Source organism: Schistocerca piceifrons, chromosome X (genome assembly GCF_021461385.2).
Source record: "Schistocerca piceifrons isolate TAMUIC-IGC-003096 chromosome X, iqSchPice1.1, whole genome shotgun sequence".
In the NCBI taxonomy this organism is placed as follows: Eukaryota; Metazoa; Arthropoda; class Insecta; order Orthoptera; family Acrididae; genus Schistocerca; species Schistocerca piceifrons.
Window position 1 is genome coordinate 111,781,763 of NC_060149.1, and position 20,242 is coordinate 111,802,004.

The following is a 20,242-nucleotide window of genomic DNA, read 5'->3' on the forward strand; positions in this document are numbered from 1 at the left end:
CCACCGGGAACACCAGTCTCCACTTCTAAGCCGGAGAAGCGTAAGTCTTCTTCGGCTTCTCTCACTCGGAAGGGATCCCTTGGGTCACTCCCTTCCCAGGTTCCTACCAGCGGCACAGCAGACGCCCACCAGTGGCTGAAGAAGCCACAGGCTGCTGGTCATCGAGCTTCGCGATCATCTTCAGTCCCGGAGACTGACTCCAATAAGCCCTCCCAGCAATGGTAACCAAAGGAACAGCAAGAGAAAATGACATTAAAGACCCGTAAGACCAAGGCACCTGCGGTGGCACCTACTCCACCGCTACTTACAAGCTCTGTGTCTGAGGATGAGGTGGAGATTCTTGCGTCCACTGAGGACCGCAATCTCCATGGTCCCTCAGACGCAATGGATAGCACTTGCACAGGTGCTCCATCAGAGGCAGCAGGTGACCCAGCGGCGTAATCTGCATCCCCAGTCCCTTCACGCCTTTCTCAGCCATGGACAATACCATCCTCCAGTGGAACTGCGTCGGCTTCTTCCACCATCTTCCTGAGCTCCGACAACTTCTCAGCCTTCACCCTTTCTTCTGCATTGCTCTTCAAGAAACTTGGTTTCTGGCAATGCGAACCCCCACCCTCTGTGGCTATCGGGGTTATTATAAGAACTGGGCAGCTTATGAAAGGGTGTCTGGTGGCGTCTGCATCTATGACCTTCACTCTCTTCACAGCGAGTCTGTTCCTCTACAAACACCTTTAGAGGCTGTCGCTGTTCGGGTGTGGACGCCACAGGCTGTTACCGTCTGCAGTCTCTATCTTCCACCGGATGATGATGTCTTGCAGCATGTCCTGGCGGCGCTGATAGCCCAATTGCCGCCACCTTTCCTGTTACTGGGCGACTTTAACGCCCATAACCTCTGTGGGGTTGGTCAGTGGCAACAGGTCGAGGTGCCACCATTGAGAAAGTATTGGCACAGCTCGACCTCTCCCTTTTAAACGATGGTGCCTTCACACATTTCATTGTGGCACATGGCACGTACTCCGCCATCAACCTTTCGATCTGCAGCCCTAGCCTCTTACCATCTGTCCAATGGAGTGTACATGATGACCTGTGTGGTAGTGACCACTTTCCAATCTTTCTGTCACTGCCACAGCGTCACTCATCTGGGCACCCTTGCAGATGGGCTATGAATAAGGCTGACTGGGTCTTGTTCTCCTCCATGGCCTCTATTGCGCCTCTTTCTAATGACGCCGTTGATGAGGTGGTTCACTCGGTCACCACCGTCATTGTTACTGCCGCAGAATCTGCTATTCCCCGTTCTTCTGGGTCCCCTCGGCGGAGGATTGTGCCTTGGTGGTCGCCAGGGATCGCCGAGGCAATTAAAGATCACAGCGGGTGCTCCAGCATCACAAGCGGCATCCATCTTTAGAAAATCTCGTCGCCTTTAAACGGCTCCGTGCGCAGGCCAGCCACATCATTCACCAACACAAGCAGGAGTGCTGGGACTGGTATGTTTCCACCATTGGCCTCCATGCCTCTCCATCACAGGTATGGGCAAAGATTAGACGCCTTTGTCGCTATCGGACCCCTGTCAGTGTCCCTGCGCTGTCACTGAATGGGGAAATTTGTACTGACTCCGACATATTTGCCAACCGTTTAGCAGACCAGGTTGCTCTCAGTTCCGCATCTGTGAATTACCCACTGGCTTTCCGCTCCATTAAAGAGCGGTTGGAACATTGGAGCCTTTCATTTCACACCCACCATCCTGAATCCTACAATGTCCCATTCACTGAGTGGGAATTCCGCAATGCCCTAGCTGCTTGCCCTGATACAGCTCCCGGGTCAGATCGCATTCACTGTCAGATGCTGAAACACCTCTCAGTGGACTGCCAGCGACGCCTCCTCGATCTTTACAACCGAATGTGGGTCGAGGGTGAGTTTCCATCGCAATGGCGGGAAAGCATTGTTATCCCCATTTTGAAACCTGGCAAGAACCCATTGGAGGTGGACAGCTACCGCCCCATTAGCCTCACAAACGTTCTGTGCAAGTTGCTCGAACGCATGGTGAGCCGGCGGTTAAGTTGGGTGCTCGAGTCTCGGGGCCTTCTGGCTCCATCTCAGGGTGGTTCCGTAAAGGTCGCTCTGCCGCCGACAATTTGGTGAGCCTGGAGTCAGCCATCTGTATGGCCTTTACCCACTGTCAGCACCTCGTCGCTGTCTTTTTCGACATGTGGAAGGCGTATAATATGACATGGCGCCATCACATCGTCTCTACGCTTCATGGTTGGGGTCTTCAGGATCCACTGCCGATTTTCTTCCGAAATTTTCTGTCGCACCAAACCTTCCACGTGCAAGTCACGGCCTCCCATAGTTCCTCCCGAGTTCAGGAGAACGGGGTACCACAGGGATCTGTTTTAAGTGTCTGCCTGTTTTTAATTGCAATTAACAGGCCCGCTGTGGCGGTGGGAACGTCTGTCTCAGCGTCTTTGTATGCTGACGACTTCTGCCTCTACTATAGCTCCATTGTCATTGCAGCTGCTGAACGTCAGCTGCAGGGCGCTATCTGTAAGCTGCAGTCTTGGGGTGTAGTGCATGGCTTCCAGTTTTCGGCTGCCAAGACCTGCGTTATGCATTTCTGCCGGCGACGAACAGTTCACCCGGAGCCCCAGCTTTATCTTGCCGACGAACTTCTTGCTGTGGTGGAGGCACATCGCTTTTTCAGCAGCTTAAGCAGATGTGTTGGTGGCATCTTAATGCTCTGCGATGCTTGAGCCACACCAGCTTGGGCACCGACCACTCTATCCTCTTACCAGGCATTAATCCAGTCCCGTCTGGATTATGGGAGCCTGGCTTATGGTTCAGCATCCCCATGTGCATTGCGGGTGCTGGACCCAATCCTCCACAGCAGAATCTGACTTACCACTGATGCTTTCCAGACCAGCCCTGTGGACAGCATACTTGTGGAGGCAGGGGTCCCTCCATTGTGGTTACGGCGCCAATGTTTACTGGCCGCTTATGCTATACATGTCTGTAGTTTGCCCGAGCATCCTAATTATCATCTCCTGTTCCCGCAGTCGGTCGTCCATCTCCCAGAACGTCGGCCCCGGTCAGGTTGTACAATCGCGGTCTGCGTCAGAGAGCTTATCTCTGGGCTTTGGGTTTTCCCTCTTCCACCTCCTTTCCGGGCAACTCTGCATACACCCCCATGGTGTATGCCACGCCCTTGCCTTCAGCTCGAATTGGCACAGGGCCCGAAGGACTCAGTCAATCCGGAGGCCTTCCGCCGCCACTTTCTTTCCATCCTCGCCATGTATCAGGGCTCTGGCGTTGATGACACTGATGGTTCGATGGTTGCTGGTCGTGTCGGTTATGCTCTGTCTCTAGGAGACCATTACGAACAATATTCATTGCCGGCTGGCTGCAGCATTTTCACTGCTGAGCTGGTTGCCATCTTTTGTGCCCTAGAGTATGTCCGCTCCTGCTCAGGTGAGTCCTTCGTTATCTGTAGCGACTCCCTGAGCAGTTTACAAGCTATCGACCAGTGCTTCCCTCGCTCTCGTCTGGTGATGGTTGTCCAGGAGTCCCTCCATATTCTTGCCCGCTGCGGTCGCTCTGTGGTCTTTGTGTGGACCCCGGGCAATGTTGGGATACCCGGCAATGAACATGTTGACAGCCTGGCCAAACAGGCCACCAGTAAACCATCTCTGGACATTGGCCTCCCGGAGACTGATTTGCGAGTGATCTTACGCCGCAAAGTTTTTGAACTTTGGGACGCTGAATGGTGCGATCTGCCCACACCCAATAAACTCCATGGTATCAAGGAGATGATGACTGTGTGGTGGTCATCCATGTGAGCCACTCGCAGAGACTCAGTTGTCCTTTGTCGGCTCCGCATTGGCCACATCCGGCTGACACATAGTTATTTACTGCATCGTGAGGACCCGCCTCTTTGTCGCTGTGGGGTGGCCTTGACGTTGGTCCACATTTTGTTGGCCTGTACAGTTTTATCTGTGGTCAGGCAGACATTTGCACTGCCTGATACGCTCCCTGCCCCTTTAACAGATAACACTGCCATGACAGGCTTAGTTTTGCGTTTTATTCAGGCAGGGGGCTTTTATCATTTAATCTAAGTGTTTGTCCTTTTATGTGTTGAGTCTGGCCTTTCACCTACAATTTTAGACTGAGTTTTTAATGTGTCTCTCGGTGGTTGGCCTTCCCCTTTTTGTCGGCCAACCACTGTCACACTCTGTGTGATTTTAATTTCTTTTGTCTGGTCTCTGTCTAAGTCTTCCTTGACCTGTGTCATCTGTCGTCTTTTCCATTGTTTGTTTTTTTTTTTTTTTATTCTGTGTGTGTGTTTGAAAGTTTGGAACAAGGGACCGATGACCGTAGCAGTCTGGTCCCTTTAAATCCCCCCAAACCAACCAAACAACTTATAACCACCCGGTAGTTTTTTTTTTATGGCAATATCAGTTCCAGTGGGCAACTGAATGTCTTGTGGGGTTAAAATCCATTACTGCTGTTATCTTAGTGCTCATAATGAGATGACTTTCATTGGAGTTCAGCATTATTTCATTTGTAATACAGTTTCTTAGTATTTGTAGTTGCCTACGATCTCTATGCTTGTGCACAGTAGATGTAGCACCAGCATACGGAACTATTTTTGAATTTGGGATGCAGTATTTTAAGTCATTTACATAAATCAAGAAAAGAAGGCATCCCAGAACAGAGCCCTGGGTACCCTGTATTACGTATCAGCAATGTTAGATCTGTGTGTGCCACTCACCATTTTACCAGTAAAAATTGATTCCTGTTAGATAAGATTAGACCATGAACAATTATCAGCACATTTACCCAGCCATTTTCCTAGAGTATTTACTATCTCTCTACAAGCAATTGATAGAGATTAGCTAAAAAATATCTATACTCACAGATGGAGGTCTATCTATATCCAAAATTATGTTTTCTTTCCCATCTATAGTTTATTGCATAAAGTTCAGTGACACCTTCAACACTTAAAGAACTTACATCTTTGGGGCACTAATTATTACCACTTTTTGCAAATATTGAAACATCACCATAAGGCTTTATCTCCCTACTGAAAGATAAGCAGATATTCTTTGTTAATGGGTGCATAATAAGCTTATTCTTTGGTATACCAGTGCTCAGTAATAACTGAAACATCTGGTTTATCAATACATGCCATGACGTCCAAATCATTGTACTTATTTCCTAGGATTGTAAAGTTTGGTGGATAATCTTGAAACTGTATTTGGATTCATGGATCATATCTACAGATTTAATTCCAACCTGTGTATTAACTAAGTTTGCAGGTTGCATTGTCACCACATTTTTTTTTTCTTTTTTTGCTTGAAGCCATAAATATCCTCATCTCATTAAGTAAAGCAGATGTACTTGTCAAACTAGTGAGAGGACACAAAAAGGCCATGCATGCAAAAAATAAAATAAAATAAATTAAAAGGACAGATTCCAAGTGTGTTCCTGGCATCTGAATGTAAAACTTATTTGTTTTTGGAGATATTACTTATTTATCTCTTTCAACCAAAAACGTACGAAGTCTGTTAGTTTAGTGTCTTTAATGCATAATGCTAATTTCCTTTATCTCATCATAAACTTCTTCAATCTCTTCGTCATCTGTGGAGCTAGTTGGCATATAAACTTGTACTACTGTGGTAGTTGTGGACTTCATGTCTATCTTTGCTACAATATTGTGTTCACTATGCTGTTCATAGTAGCTTACTAGCACTCCTATTTTTTAATTCATTATTAAACCTGCTCCTGCATTACCCCTATTTGATTTTATATTTATAACCCTGTATTCACCTGACCAGAAGTCTTGTTCCTCCTGCCACTGAGCTTCACTAATTCCCACTATATCTAGCTTTAACCTATCCAATTCCCTTTTTAAATTTTCTAACCTACCTGCCCAATTAGGGGATCTGATATTCTATGCTCCGATCCATAGAGTGCCAGTTTTCTTTCTCCTGATAATGATGTCCTCCTGAATAGTCCCCATCAGGAGATCCAAATGGGGGACTATTTTACTTCCAGAATATTTTACCCAAGAGGATGCTATCATCATTTAACCATACAGCCCTCAGGAAAAATTAGGGCTTGCTTTTGGCCAATCACAGTACCAACACAGCAAGGCCGTTTTGGTTAATATTACAAGGCCATATCAGTCAATCATCCAGACCGTTGCCCCTGCAACTACTGAAAAGGCTGCATAAGTGCTCTCAAATTAGCCAAGATGTTGAAAGAAAACTGCAGTCATCCTGCAGGCACTTCATCATACCTTCCGTATTTGGCTCTATATAAACACACTAGGAAAAGTGCATGATACAAAGTTTTCTGTAACTGAAATGCTTTATCTCACATAAAAGACAAAATCCGCCATTATACATACACCCACAACACACAAGCCATCACCACAGAAATGCTTGGCTCAAAGAATAGCCATGGTTTGAAAACTACCAGAGATATTGGCTAGCGTGAGACGACATCATGATATGATATGACATCATGATTCCTCGGGGTCCGAGAGCCACATCACCTCAAGGTAGTTATTCCAACCTCCTTGGTGCAACTATATTTTATCCATAGACTATTTGTTATCTATGATTTTCATGTTGCTTATTGGATTTTGGTATTTTTATCACATCTCTTAATAAATGTATGCTGAGATAAAATGAAAATCAAGACATACTGCACATGTCAAGCAAGTTTTTGACTTTCTGCTTTATTTACTTATTTATTTATTGATGAGAATAAACCTTTTGTTGGGTATGATAAATCAGCATTGGATTTACTTCTTTGTGTTTAATTTTTGTCACTTTCAGAGTTCTTTTATTCTCCAAGAGTGTCGTTCCTTCTCTCCCACGGTCCACTTTCTTCCTTTTTCAGACTTCTTTCTTTCCTGAAAGTCTGCCTTTTGTGTTGCTTCTCTAAAACGTATTCTGTTATCTATTCAACATGCTTTTATTTCAGCCTTTTTTATGTCTTTTTCATTTTCGGTGAATCACATGGGTTCAGATTTGTAACTGTTCAGTAAGTTGAAGCCCGGCGTGCTTAGTCTGTCACTACCCATTCGGCATATGTGCCCATTGAACTAGTCTTCTTTTCCTCATTACGGGTTTCTGTTTTCTAATAGAACTCTGTGTTTTATCTTAATTTGTATTTTACATAACTATTACTTCTAGGTCCCAATATTTTCCTTAGAATTCCTCTTTCAACTATTTCCAGTTTTTCTATCTCCCCAAGCCTTGTTAGTTTAAATGTGGGTTTTTTTTTTTTTTTTTTTTTTTTTTTTTTTTTTTTTTTTTTTTTTTTTTTTTTTTGAAATGCCCTTTCCATTTTATGCATTTTATGTAAGGTACTCTGCTTTCTATGGCTATCTTGCCTGTTTCATTGCTTGTTATCCATTTTCCTTGGTACTGGTATTTAAAACAGTTTGTTTTAGATATTGTGTTGTTATTAATTTTAAGATCTGGAGGGGCGTCATTGGTATTTCTCATGAAGTGTGTTTTTCCAAATGATATTTTTAACCTTGTTTTGCCTGCTTGTTTCTGTAGTTATGTGATTTGTTCTTTGCTGCTATCCAGTGAGTCAGTAACTAATGCCATATCAGCTGCAAAAGCCAGACAATCTATAGTGATTTTACTCAGGTTTCTCCATCATTTATCTACAATAATACTAGAGGCAAACTTATATGACATCACATACACTGATAATGTATACTTGGTACCGGTAATAACTGGTTGTAGTGTGTTACTTGTTTAACATACGATAGGTGTCTATTTGTTATGTTCATTTTTGCAGATTATACCATGGAATATCTACCACCACTTTCCAGCACTTCACATCCATACTTGCAGAGAATACTGTACATAGCAAAGGAGTACTGTGGTATAAGCATAGGTTACAGATAGATGACAGCGACTATTTCTCAATCCTTGCAAACCACAATATATGTATTCCAAGTTCATCACAAGATTATGACATCGCTTCTGGTTATGAATGCTAAAATTATAATATGTAACATTACTACTTTTAAGTCCACATTACATGATTGGGGAATATCATGTTGTCACTCATGATTCACCTAGAGGATTAACATTTTTGAACACTTTGCAGAATATGTTATGACATCTTATGTATTTATATATTCCAGAATGGAAGTGTGGGTATTTACAAGCAGTGCCATGCTTTGTAATGAATATGTTGTAGTCTTGTGCCTTACTTACTAGCAACTCAACCACATACTGTAATGTTAAAGTATCTTATGTCAATATTTATCATCATTTTGCAGAATATGCTAACTGCAAATGTCAGTCTTCCAGTTGTGCTTAGGTAGTCACCAATGAATACTGTGTGGTTATCAAGTGGCCAACAGAAAAAAAGATCAACAGCTGTAAGTTATCAGTGTTTGTGGATCATGAAAGCAGTGAGGATATAGTCAAGGCTGTTACAGATCTAAAAACAAGATGTGGTTCAGAGCAGGAGTTGCTAGCATACCCACCAGAATCTTACAGCTCTCCCTCCAAAATATTACCCACCCCATCATTCATTATGTAACTGCTCATTAGAGATGGGCATCTTTACTAATTAGCAAAAAGCATCTAAAGTTATTCCAATATTCAAAACTGGTGGCAAAGTTGAAGTGATTAACTGTCGCTCCATTACATTACATCCTGTTTTTCAAAAGTATTGGAAAAAATGATGTATAAAAAGTTAATAAACTATATAAACAAAACTGGTTCTCAACATGGTTTCCAAAGTAAGAAATCAACGAAGACAGTAATCCATGAATCCATAACCACTGTTTTATTTTGATGAAAAACAGAAAACAACAGGTATATTTTTAGACTTAAATAAAGCTGTCAACATGTTAAGCCACAGAACTCTTCTAAATAAGCTTGAGTACTATGGCATTACAGGATTATGAAATGGGTATATTTGTTCATTTCTCAGTAACCCCAAGAAAAAAGTGAGCATTAGACATGTAGATGAAAAAGGAAGAATACCTGTCAGAGGAAGATCCAGCCACTTGTGTGGTACCTCAAGTGTTAGTAATGGGAACTGTTCTTTACCTGAAATATATTGTTGTTCTGAATGTCCATGTTGAATCAGACAAAATAATTCAATTTGCTGATGACACAATTATATTAGTAAAAACAGCAGCAATGATGATATTCAACATGAAGTAAACTCTGTTACAAATCAAGAAAGTAAATGGTCAACAATGAACCAGCTTATAATAAACAACAGGAAAATATTAGCATTAAATTTCCAATACTCTCAAAACACCACCCTGCATTATCCAGATATCATCATCAATAAATAAATAAATAAAATAAATAAAGAAGTAACAACATTTCTTGGCATTTGAAATCAAAGTGACGTAAAATTGGACAAACATACTGAACACATTAATGCCAAGCAGAGTACAGGCTGCCATCTTTTAAGGTCTCTAAAAGAATACATAAATGAATAGACTCCAATATCTGCATATTATACATATTTTAATGCACATCTAAAAAAATATGGACTCATATTCTGAAGGAATTGACCAGCAGTTTTGGGGACGATCAGACTCCCCCCCTCCCAAAGAGAGAGAGAGAGAGAGATGTAAACTGATATTTAAAATACTGAAAGTGCTACCACTAGCAATCATGTTTATTCTTGACACACTAATTTATATTAATAAATTTAATTGGAAATGATATCAGTCCTAGAAAAAAAATGTGATTTTCATAATCACAACACCAGATTAAAAGGTAGCTTGCATTTATATAAAGCCCATACAAGTTTGTATCAGAAGGTTACATGCTACATGGAATAAAACTATTCAATAAGTTGCCAAATGATATACAGAGTGTTTGACTTAAAAGGGGCCCCATCTTTCATTAGTTTATATTGAATGAATATTGTTTTTGAAATGCATATATTGGAGATGGGTGAAATAGTGTTCATATTGTTGGTATGATTGAAGCTAGAGCAGAAGGGTTATTTTTTGCTTGCACGCTTAAGTTGAAAAAGTGATTGTTGAGGACTAGCTTTTGAACAAGGTTGTGTAATCATGTATGATGTTTCTTAAACTGCACTTAACTGTCAAGGAATGTGTACTTGTGATTGAAACTTCTTCTGTGATGAAATCTTGTTATGTGAGATTTGTAGTTAATAGAATATTATTGTTATTGCCCAGATAAATTTTGTAAAAATATTGTAAACAACCATGAATGAGAAGTGTTTGAGCTGCCATAGGAAAGTCATTTCTGGGGTTCTGTGCAGCTGTTGCAGCAGATGGTTACATTGGGTTGAATGTAGTGGCATGGGAATCAGGGAAGTAAATGGGTCTCTTCCATGGTACTACAGATTATGTTCAAGGGATAGGAAAATATTGGAACAGAAAGGGAAGATTAGAGCCCTTCAGGCTGAACTGGATAGTGCTAGGGAGGAACTAATGAGGTTAAGGGGGAAGAATGGTGAAGACAGGTGGGAAATGGTAGCAAGGAACAGAGGCCACAGAAAGAGAACAGTATATGACAGTTTCATCATTGGCACAAACAATAGATTTGCCTTCCTACCTCAGTCAACTAAGGAAGAGGCTCAAGTATGTAGATGTAAGTGTATTCAGCACTCAAGAGACTTTCACTAGGACACCAACTGTTGCAAAAAAGTAGAAAGTAGGAGGAAAGTTCTGTTGTTAGGTAGTAGCCATGGAAGAGGTGTGGGCTGGATCTTGCAGGAAAAATTAGGTGACAGGTACCAGGACACAAGTATTTTCAAGTCCAGTGCACGTCTTAGCCAAGTGACAGAGGATGCAGGATCATTGTGCAAGGGTTTTACAAAGCTGGATCATGTTGTGATAGTGGGTGGAGCGGGAAACAGTATTGATAGGGATCAGGGCTACAATATTGAGCATGACCTTGTAAAAATAGCATCTGCAATGAACCATACAAATGTTGGCTTGGTTCCTGCTTTCATGCGGTATGATCGGCCCCAATTGAACAGCTCTGTCAGGAGGGTCAATATGGAGCTAGATCAGCTGCTTAGGGCGGCTACTTTGTCAGGCATAGGTTTGGTTCCTGTTGATGGTATTGATAGGTTGGACTTCACAAGACTTGGCCTGCATCTCAATAGGAAAGGTAAGGTTAAACTGGATGGGATGATAGCAAAATCTTTAAGGGGGAGGGGGGCACTGAAACTAAGATCAGTGTCCAATCATCATACATTGATTGAAATTAAGCTTAATGAGAACTTCAGAGGGGCAGGTACTAGAGATGTTAAAATATCACAAGATTCTCATAACAGTACAGTGAAAAATAATGTTAGTATGTCACAAGATTAACATAAAAGCACAGTGAAAAATAATGTTAGTATATTGCATCAGAATATCAGGGGGATTAAAAAACAAAGTAGATGAGCTTCTTGTTTGTTTAGAAGATTTAGAAACTAAGGGTGGCATAGGTCTACTATGCCTGTCTGAACATCATATAGTCACGGGTATGGAAATGGTAAATGTAGGTGGATATAAGCTTTCAGCACATGTAAGTAGAGACACTATGGAGAGAGGAGGAATTACATATGTTAAAATCTGTCATAGTGTGAGAAATTTGGAAACTCAAAAATTTTGCATAGAGCAACATATAGAAGCATGTGCATGTGTGCTTAAACTAAATAATGGCAATTTTAGCTGTGTATAGGTCCCCATTGGGAAATTTTGAACTAATTTTGAAAAACTCAGATTCTTTGTTGTGCTATCTGTCAGACTGAAGAAAGCAAATTATTGTTTGTGTGGATTTCTATGTAGATTTTCTGAAAGAGTCTGATGGAAAGCTTGACTTTGAAGTATTACTTGGTTCTTTCAATTTGACATCAGTTATTGATTTTCCTACTTGGGTGGTACTGGAAAGCAGCACACTGATAGATAAAGCTTTCATAGACCAAGATAAATTTAATCAAATTAAAACTTTTCCTGTTAAGAATGGTCTGTCTGATCATGATGCACAACTAGTTACAGTATGAGATATAGCTCCATACATTAATGCAAAACAGTCCTCCAAAATAGTGCATTCAATTAACGATTTAACAATTCAAAATTTTAGGGAAAGCTTGCAACAGTTAGACTGGGATAAAGTGTACAGGGAACATGATGCTAATTTAAAATTTAACCTATATCATGATACCTTTGTGAGTAAATTTGAAAACAGTTTCCCTAAGAAAACAGTGAAATATAATTGTAAGAAATCATGTAAAAAGCCATGGCTTACTAAAGGGATAATAATATCTTGGAAACAGAAAAGGAAAATGTATCTTTTAGCTAGAAGGAGTAATGACTCCAAAATAGTGAAACATTATAAAAACTGCTGCACTGTATTAAGAAAAGTTATTAAAAAGTCCAGAAGTATGTGCATTATGTCTGAGATTAGCACATCTGATAATAAAATTAAGACAATTTGGAAAATTAATAAAAGGGAAACAGGGCAACCGACAGCACAAGAAGACTGTATTTCTATCAAAAACAATGAAAAGTTTGTTAACAAGAAGTCAGAAGTAGAAAACATTTTAATAACCATTTTAAATGTTGTAGAGAAAATAGGATCCAGCTATTCATTAGAAAATGCAAGGCAGTATACGGAAGAGGCAGTTTCTATGCAATTTGATAAAATTGAAATTCAACCCACCTCTCCTACTGAAATTAGGAAAATAATAAATTCACTCAAAAGTAAAAGCTCACATGGAATTGATGGCATTTCCAACAGAGTGCTAAAAGCTTGTTCTCAACAACTCAGCCACAAAAGTAGTAGCTCACTGAAACAGAGAATTTTTCCAGATAGACTGAAATACACTATTGTTAAACCATTGCATAAAAAAGAAGATAGGTCAGATGCTAACAGTTACTGCCCAATCTTACTTCTGACAGCTTTATTCAAAATTCTTGAAAAAGTAATGTATTCAAGAGTAGCATCACATATTTGTAAAAATGAAATACTAACAAAATGTCAATTTGGTTTTCAGAAAGACTTTTCAACAGAAAATGCTATACATGCTTTCACTGATCACATATTAAATGCATTGAATAACTGAACATCACCCATTGGGATATTTTGAGATCCCTCAAAAGCTTTTGATTGTGTGAATAATGAAATTCTTCTAGATAAGCTTAAGACTTGTAGTATGAGTGGGACAGTGCACATATGGTTTGATTCATACTTAACTGGAAAAATGCAGAAGGTTGAAATTAACAGTACAGATAGACTGCAAAAATCAGCAGAGTCCTCTAACTGGGGAAGTATCAAGAATGGTGTCACACAGGGTTCAGTCTTGGGTCCCTTATTGTTCTTATTATGTATTAACGACTTGCCACTCTATTTTCATTAAGATGCAAAATTAGTCCTTTTTACTGATGATACAAGTATAGTAATCACACCCAACAAGGAAGAATCACCTGAGCAAATTGAAATAATGTCTTTCAGAAAATTATTAAGTGGTTCTCTGCAAATGGACTCTCATTAAATTTTGAGAAAACACATTACATACAATTCTGTACAGTAAATGGCATAACACCACTGATAAATCTAGGCTACAAACAGAAGTCCGTTGCTAATGCAGAATACTCAAAATTTCTGGGCGTGTGCACTGATGAGAAATTGATTTGGAAGAAACACATTGATGATCTGCTGAAATGGTTAGGTTCAGCTATTTATGCTATTAGGGTTATTGCAAATTTTGGTGATATACATATCAGTAAATTAGCCTACTGTACCTATTTTCATTCACTGCTTTCATATGGCATCATTTTGGGGTGATTGATCATTAAGAGAGAAATTACTCATTGCACAAAAGCGTGTAATCAGAATAATAGCTGGAGCCTACCCAAGATCACCTTCCAGACATTTATTTAAGGAACTCGGGATATTTACAGTACCTTTGCAATACGTATATTCACTTATGAAATTTGTCATTAATAACCCATCCCAATTCAAAAATAACAGCAAAGTGCATAGCTGCAACACTATAAGAAAGGATGATCTTCACTATTCTGGATTAAATCTCACTTTGGCACAGAAAGGAGCGAATTATGCTGCCACAAAAATCTTTGGTCATTTACCAAATAGTATTAAAAGTCTGACAGATAGCCAACAAACATTTAAAAGCAAATTAAAATAATTTCTGAATTACATCTCCTTCTACTCAATAGATGAATTCGTAAATATAACGTAGTAACTGTAAAAAATAAAAAATAAAAATAAAAAAAGAAAAAAGAAAAAAATTAGTTAATTATTTTGTGTAAAGAAAACTTATGTTAAAGTGACATATTCCACATCATTACAAAATGTCACATTCATGACCTATGGAACAAAGATTAATTTGTGTGTGTGTGTGTGTGTAAGATTAATTTGTGTGTGTGTGTGTGTGTGTGTGTGTGTGTGTGTGTGTGTGTGTGTGTGTGTGTGTCAGTGAAAGTTCATGGAGAAATCTGAAAAGGAAGCACCAGTGGAAAGTGTTATTTAGAAATTTCGTGAAACAAGTTCAGTGTTCAACAAGAAAGGTGTTAGACAAAGGTCTGTTTTCATGATCCAGGTCATTAAGGATATTAAAGCAGCAGTTACAACATTTCCCTGTATATCTTTGTGTAAAGTAAGCCAGGGAAAGAATATTTCAATTGGTTCAGCCCACATTGCAGTGAGAAGAATACTGAAATGTTATGCATTCCACATGGAGGTTTTCCATGAGCTCAATAATGCTGATTATGTCAGAATTGTTCACTGCTGTTAATGGTTCAGGACCTTTATTAGAGGGAACATCGTCATTTTAGAACAAGAGTTTTTAACAAACAAAGCTTGGTTTCGTCTTGTTGGGTATGTTAATAGCCAGAACTACCAGACCTGGGGTACTGCCACCCCCTACACTTTCACTGAGTCTCCCCTACACCCACAAAAATTGGTGTCTGAAGTGTTATTTCAATGTGATGAACAACAGGAATTTTTTAAAACATCTGTGGATGCTGCCATCCATAAAGACATTATCCAACAATTCATATCCTTAGCGCAAGAGGATAAGTGTGACTGCTGCTGCAGCTTGTCAGCACTACATGCCATGCAGCTTGCTCTACTAAGGAGATACTACAGAATTTTTTTGGTGAAAGAATCATTTCAACACGATTGTGCCCACCATGATCTTAGTAGTCCAGACTTCTTTCTGATGGGCTACTTAAAAGATATTGTTTACAGGAGCAATCCACATACCCTGCAGGAATTAAAGACAAATATCACAAAAGCCATCAACAAAATTGACATTGTAAGGCTAACAAGAGTAGCCAGGAGCATAGTCAACTGTGTCCACAAGTGCATAGAAATGGATGGACAACATTTCAAACACAGGCTGCAATTTATACTAACTTAATATGTAAGTCTGCCAATAAAAATATTTCTTATAGAATAAAATAAGTCACGTAACCTCTTTTAAGCTGAACACACTGTAAAATATACAGGGTGGTCCATTGATAGTTACCGGGCCAAATATCTCATAAAATAAGTATCAAACGAAAAAACTACAAGAACGAAACTCATCTAGCTTGAAGGGGGAAACCAGATGGCGCTATGGTTGGCCCACTAGATGGCACTGTCATAGGTCAAACGGATATCAACTGCGTTTTTTTTAAATAGGAACTCCCATTTTTTATTACATATTCGTGTAGTACATAAAGAAATATGAATGTTTTAGTTGGACCACTTTTTTCGATTTGTGATAGATGGTGCTGTAATAGTCACAAATGTATGAGTATGTGGTATCATGTAACATTCCACTAGTGCGGACAGTATTTGCTTTGTGATAGATTACCCGTGTTAAAATAGACTGTTTACCAATTGCGGAAAAGGTTGATATTGTGTTGATGTATGGCTATTGTGATCAAAATGCCCAATGGGCATGTGCTATGTATGTATGCTGCTCGGTATCCTAGATGACATCATCCAAGTGTCCAGACCGTTCGCCGGATAGTTACATTATTGTAGGAAACAGGAAGTGTTCAGCCACATGTGAAATGTCAACCGTGGCCTGCAACAAATGATGATGCCCAAGTACGTGTTTTAGCTGCTGTCACAGCTAATCTGCACATCAGTAGCAGACAAAGGGCTCGAGAATCGGGAATCTCAAAAACATTGGTGTTGAGAATGCTACATCAACATCGATTGCACCCGTGCCATATTTCTATGCACCAGGAATTGCGTGGCGACAACTTCAAATGTCGTGTACAGTTCTGCTACTGGGCACAAGAGAAATTACGGGATGTTCGATTTAGCAACGAAGCATCATTCACCAACAGCGGTAATGTAAACCGACACAATATGCACTATTAGGTAACGGAAAATCCATGATGGCTGTGGCAAGTGTAACATCAGCGACGTTGGCGGGTTAATGTATGGTGCGGCATTATGGGAGGAAGGATAATTGGCCCCCATTTTATCGATGGCAATCTAAATGGTGCAATGTATGCTGATTTCATATGTAATGTTCTACCGATGTTACTACAAGATGTTTCACTGCATGATAGAATGATGATGTACTTCCAACATGATGGATGTCCGGCAAAAAGCTCACGTGCGGTTGAAGTGGTATTGAATAGCATATTTCATGACAGGTGGATTGGTCGTCGAAGCACCATACGTTCACCGGATCTGACGTCCTTGGATTTCTTTCAGTGGGGAAAGTTAAAGGATATTTGCTATCGTGAACCACTGACAACCCCTGACAACATGCATCAATGCATTGTCAATGCATGTGCGAACTTTAGGGAAGGCGAACTACTCGCTGTTAAGAGGAATGTCATTAGATGTATTGCTAAATGCACTGAGGTTGATGGACATCATTTTGAGCATTTATTGCATTAATGTGGTATTTACAGGTAATCACGCTGTAACAGGATGCATTCTCAGAAATGATAAGTTCACAAAGTTACATGTATCACATGGCACAACCAAAATAAAATGTTCAAACGTATCTACATTCTGTATTTTAATTTAAAAAACCTTCCTGTTACCAACTGTTCATCTAAAATTGTGAGCCATATGTTTGTGGCTATTACAGCGCCATCTATCACAAAGCAAAAAAAGTGGTCCAACTAAAACATTCATATTTCTTTACATACTACATGAATATGTAATAAAAAATAGGGGTTTCTATTTAAAAAAAAAAAACGCAGTTTATATTCGTTTGACCTATGGCAGCACCATCTAGCGGGCCAACCATAGCGCCATCTGGTTTCCCCCTTCAAGCTAGACAATTTTCGTTCTTTGTAGTTTTTCATTTGACACTTATTTCATGAGATATTTGGCCCAGTCATGATCAATGGACCACCCTGTATACTAGAAGTTAATGCTTTTGAAAGAACTGTTTGAGAATATGTACAGCCCAATTGCTTCTTTTCAGTAATTGAATACTTGAACTGCAATAACTGTATAGATCTGCAACTTTTGTAATGTATAACATGTAGAACTATATATAATCTTGAAAACTGTTATCTGTAATGACTAGACGTAAGTCCAATATCATCTTGCACGTCATACTACATATGATCAAAGGACTAAATAAATAAACACAGAAGACATTTGACTGTTCCACATTGCACATATATATTTGAGAAATACTGAGATAATATACATCATTTATAGTGTGAAAGCATTGCATTCAGACTGTTGTATTGAGGATCTTCAATCCTTTTCTGCTGTGTTGAAGCCATAATCTGAGGATAAACATACAACCATATGCATTTAGATTTTATGTTATACAGAATAACCTCACCTTAATAGTCAAGATATGCCATTGTAGAGGTTTCAAATGTGATGCTGACATTGATGACAACAGCAGCTCAGTATTCAGAAACAGCAGCTTTATACCAGGTAGACCATCACTTTGCTGTAGTGTAGCTATTCACCAACTGCATTTTGTGATTTGGTAGTTAAAGTATGTTCTGTAGGCTGTTATCTGTTATTCATAGTAATAGTTTTAAGTCCTGCAGCATGCTTGTTGTCGAGCCTTGTTTTTTTGTGCATGTGACTTTGGAATAGTATGGAGAAAACAAATAGGTAAAATATTGTAAATATCAATGTGTACTATGTGAAAATACTCCAGTTTGCCATTGTTTATTATACTAAGGCAATGTTATAGTGACACCACACTAATGAAGTGAGGATAATATGGACACGATACACATTTCTTGCTAAATGATGCATAGCAGCATTTCCTAAACATTCAAGTATCTTATTTTATGTATGTGTTTTGGAATACTGGGCCGTGGTCATGATTTGTAATGCTTACAGAAAATTACATGACATCATTAGATTCTGATATAAGTTATTGCTATGTGAGAGGCATCAGCGACCATGTAGGCAAGGTTCTGTATCACGCAGGAATGAGACCTACATATCAGAGTGGTCGCAAGATTTGTTGACACCCACTAAGGATCCCGTGAATGCTCTCCTCATTGCACATGTGTATGAACTTTGGTGTGAATGCCACAAAATCTATGTTGGTGAAACCAGGAGACCCATTAACACTCCCATTTTCTAGCATGAAAGTTACATATGACTGGGACAGATTAACAAGTCAGCTGAAGTGGAACATCATTAGCAATGCGGCCATCCTACCAAGTTTCAAGAACCTTGCGTGCTTCCTCACCAGCTGTGTTTGCAGCAATGGAAAATAAGAGAGGCTACTGAAATAATTAAACATACTAACAACATGAACAGAGAGTACGGTTACAAGTTACCTGGAGTCTGGCTGCCAGCGATTCCAGCCCAGTGGATCATGTGTGTTCACTGGCCAGCGGCACCATTTGGCTGGGGTTTGGCAGTGTAGACAGCAACCGTGAGAGAACTGCCATGCAGCCATAAAACCTCACTGCAGGAAAACACCATTCCCTGGAAACAAGCTGCCGATTTGCTATTGCATTCCAACCACCAACAAGGGTTGCTGACCAATCATTACCAGAGTGGCACAGGTAACAGAAAACTGATACAGTCATCTCTACTAGAGTTGCCTTCCGGCATAGGCAATAGTGTACCATACAGCCACTGCCATAACAATCTCTTTAAATTGTCCAATGACATCACAGATATGAGACATTGGTAGCCACTAGATAACTGAAAATAACAGTATGTAAAGAAAGACATTCACCAGTATACAGCAGTGAACCACCCGGAAGAGGACTGCCGCAAGTCATTTGAAATATCGGCAAGTTAGCTGTTTTAGTAGTTACAATGTTGAGGCCCAATACCCAAAATTATTTTATCCAAAACACAGTAATTCTGTTGATAGGACAACATGCTTGGTTTTACACACACTAGTAATGTAGGGGTGATGCAGATGTGACATGTAGCAGGAGTTTATTTGTTTAAATATTGTGTTGTGGTAGGTTAATTGTACTTAAGGATCTTTTTAAGTCTGCCAGAGAGCACTGGCTGACATACTCTTCACTTACTGGTTTACACACACCAGTAAACATATCTCATATTAATGTTTGGACACTTGGATCATATACAGTTTATGTGATTTGCATCTTGCTAAAATGGAAGCATATTGTTGAATAACAACACTGCTGCACAGTGTGAAAAAGAAAACTGCAGTAGTCACCAAGAGACCAGCTGAGACTTTCATAATGTTATCTGGGGAGCAGGCACACTGCTGACGCATGTGTGTGCGGTACTTCAGTAGCGAGCCGAGGACGCATTATGCTGTGGCGTCGATCCATGGATCGATAGGCCAGAACATCATTTGTGTACTATGTCTTCGAGTTGAGCTTTGTTTTGTATACTTCCGGGACCTCAGTTCCAACCTAGTCTTCAACCTGTACGTTTGTCATGTAATAAAAGTATTGATGATTAGAAGAGAGAACTGTGTCATTACCTTACCATTTTGATATCTCCTTCAGTGGTGACCCCGAAGTTCGAATAATCCGACAAACCGAGTACAAAGTGACTACCACACCGGCTTCCACGTTCCGCATCGACCTTTGTCCACTACACAATGGCCTTCTACAACACGCCACTGCTGCCCGGATTTCACCAGCAACAGCAACTAAATTCAAGCGCACCAGCTGTAGCCAGTGCCCAACATGAATTTCCGCAGTCCTATAGCCTCGAGAACCCAGGGACCTCGTCAGGTGCAGTGGTTTTGAACATGACGCCAGCGGTCTCCAACTCCAGCTTTGTTAGCCCTGAAGTGCTTCAGTTTTCACCGCACA

The 20,242-nt window shown here is 40.1% G+C and overlaps 1 protein-coding gene across 1 annotated transcript in view; it reads right to left on the bottom strand.

Annotated features, from left to right (window-relative positions):
- The window catches only part of LOC124721128, a 93,503-nt gene extending 73,767 nt beyond the window's left edge, over positions 1–19,736 (bottom strand). The window contains exon 1 of the mRNA XM_047245944.1: positions 18,770–19,736. Coding sequence (XP_047101900.1) covers positions 18,770–18,891 — 122 coding nt within the window. The 5' untranslated portion in view covers positions 18,892–19,736. The remainder of the gene's footprint in view (positions 1–18,769) is intronic.
- Positions 19,737–20,242: the final 506 nt, after the last annotated feature.